The 2500-nt window shown below is 45.3% G+C and overlaps 1 protein-coding gene across 1 annotated transcript in view; it reads right to left on the reverse strand.

Moving 5' to 3' along the window:
* The window catches only part of LOC104938913 (suppressor of cytokine signaling 7), a 16022-nt gene that overhangs the window by 6080 nt on the left and 7442 nt on the right, over positions 1–2500 (reverse strand). Inside the window, exons 5-8 of the mRNA XM_027276240.1 lie at positions 2475–2500; positions 2265–2404; positions 1990–2158; positions 1036–1164 (exon numbers count right to left, since the gene is read on the reverse strand). The exon at positions 2475–2500 is cut by the window's right edge and continues 112 nt beyond it. Of these exons, the coding sequence (XP_027132041.1) occupies positions 1036–1164; positions 1990–2158; positions 2265–2404; positions 2475–2500 (464 nt within the window). The remainder of the gene's footprint in view (positions 1–1035; positions 1165–1989; positions 2159–2264; positions 2405–2474) is intronic.

A 2500-nucleotide genomic window follows, 5' to 3' on the forward strand; every position in this document is an offset into this window, starting at 1 on the left:
CATCATCACCATCATCACCATCATCATCACCATCACCATCACCACCATCACCATCATCACCACCATCACCATCATCATCATTATCACCATCATCATCATCACCATCATCACCATCATCACCATCATCATCACCATCATCATCACCATCATCACCATCATCTTCACCATCATCATCACCATCACCATCATCGCCATCACCATCATCATCGCCATCATCGCCATCATCACCATCATCATCATCACCATCATCACCATCACCATCATCATCACCATCACCATCATCACCATCATCATCATCATCACCATCATCATCATCACCATCACCATCACCACCATCACCATCATCACCATCACCATCATCATCATCATCATCATCATCATCATCACCACCATCACCATCATCACCATCACCATCACCATCATCATCGCCATCATCGCCATCATCATCATCACCATCACCATCATCATCATCACCATCACCATCACCATCACCACCATCACCATCATCACCATCACCATCATCATCATCATCATCATCATCATCATCACCACCATCACCATCATCACCATCACCATCATCATCATCATCATCATCATCATCATCACCACCATCACCATCATCACCATCACCATCACCATCATCATCGCCATCATCGCCATCATCATCATCACCATCACCATCATCATCATCACCATCACCATCACCATCACCACCATCACCATCATCACCATCACCATCATCACCATCATCATCATCATCACCACCATCACCATCATCACCATCACCATCACCATCATCATCATCACCATCATCACCATCATCATCATCACCATCACCATCACCATCACCATCACCACCATCATCATCATCATCATCATCATCATCACCATCATCACCATCATCATCATCACCACCACCATCACCATCATCATCACCATCACCATCATCATCACCATCATCATCATCATCATCTTTGTGTGATTGCTGATGGTTGGTTGTTGTTGTTGATTGGTTCCTGGTTGCTGATTGGTTACCTGGGACTCTGGAGCGCAGGAAGTAGAGGAACTTTCCGTTCTTGGAGTGCATGATGGCTCTTTCTATGAACTCCACCACTGAGTGGCAACGATCCTCAAACTTTGGATGACACCACAGACTGAAGGTTCCTGAGGAGGACACCAGTTTAACCAGCGTGTGTGTGTGTTACAGAAACAACATTTCAACAATTAGAAAGAATATCTATAACTTAGGATCCTCAGATTTGAACAGTTACAGACGGATTTCAAACCTCCCATTCTCAGGTAAGATAAATAATTTTATTAAAATCAATAATATGTTAGAGACTGTTTAGTCTGGACCACAGCACAGAGACTGCACTGGTCAAAGACATCAGAAACAATAATGACTCCAGGCTGTTCTGGTTCTCCTCGATCTTCGTGCAGAACTTTGACACAGTCCATCATTGGCGGCCCTTCATTGGTTCAGATCGTATCTGACTGGGTGGGACTTCTCTGTGACACCAGCTGACTTATCCTCAGATATAAATGCTATAACATGTGGAGTCCCACAAGGTTCCATTCAACATCTATGCAGACGACACGCAATTAAAATCAGTTTTAGAATTGATTTAAGATTCTGTTATTGTTTTTTAAAATCACTGAATGGCTCCGACCTCGTTAAAACACGTTACAGAGATAATGAACTCAGCAGGTGCCGCCTTTAGTTACCTCATCTTTAGTCTGGCCTCACTGCTGAATCTTCCAGTGTTTATTTACCTTTTAGGTTTTAACGTACTTTTACACATTTAATTGTTTTTTTTAAGTTTGTTTACTCGGTTTTAATTTTTTATAATCGTATAATCTAATATTATTTATTTCTGTTTTAACTATTTTGCTGTTGTTTCTATATCTGCTTTATTTTTGCTCTGAAACATTTTGTGCTGCATGAAAGACGATTTATGAATAAAGTGTGTGTGTGTGTGTGTGTGTTACCTCTGTAGTGCTCCATACGTGTGTGGTGTGTGACGCCCTGTGACCTGAAGCTCAGGCTCAGGATGTATCGCGGGTCTGAACTGTCCCGAACCAGAAACGAGCCATCCGGTTTCCCCTTCAGCTTCATCTCTGCGTCCTCCCAATTCATCGGACCCCAGTACCACCCGCACTGAACACACACACACACACACACACACACACACACACACACACAGGTTAGCCCCGCCCCCTCCACACTGTGAATACACACTCGGACGCCCCACACGTCGGCCCACCTTCTCCAGTTCTCGGAGGCTGGTGGCGAAGCTGCCGGCATCGGGTCGACTGAGGGGGCAGCGTGGGGAAAGCCGTGGGGGAGGGTGCTGCCCGTCGGGCCGCAGAGGGACCGGCCTCGGTAACCCTCTGAGGAAGGTGTCTGAGAGGAAACAGGTGAGTCAGCGCAACAGGAAACAGGAAACAGAAGTGTACTACAGGTGAGCGTTTACCGTTGAGGCTCAGGCTGTGCTGGATG

Source organism: Larimichthys crocea, unplaced genomic scaffold (assembly GCF_000972845.2).
Source record: "Larimichthys crocea isolate SSNF unplaced genomic scaffold, L_crocea_2.0 scaffold33, whole genome shotgun sequence".
Taxonomy (NCBI): domain Eukaryota; kingdom Metazoa; phylum Chordata; class Actinopteri; family Sciaenidae; genus Larimichthys; species Larimichthys crocea.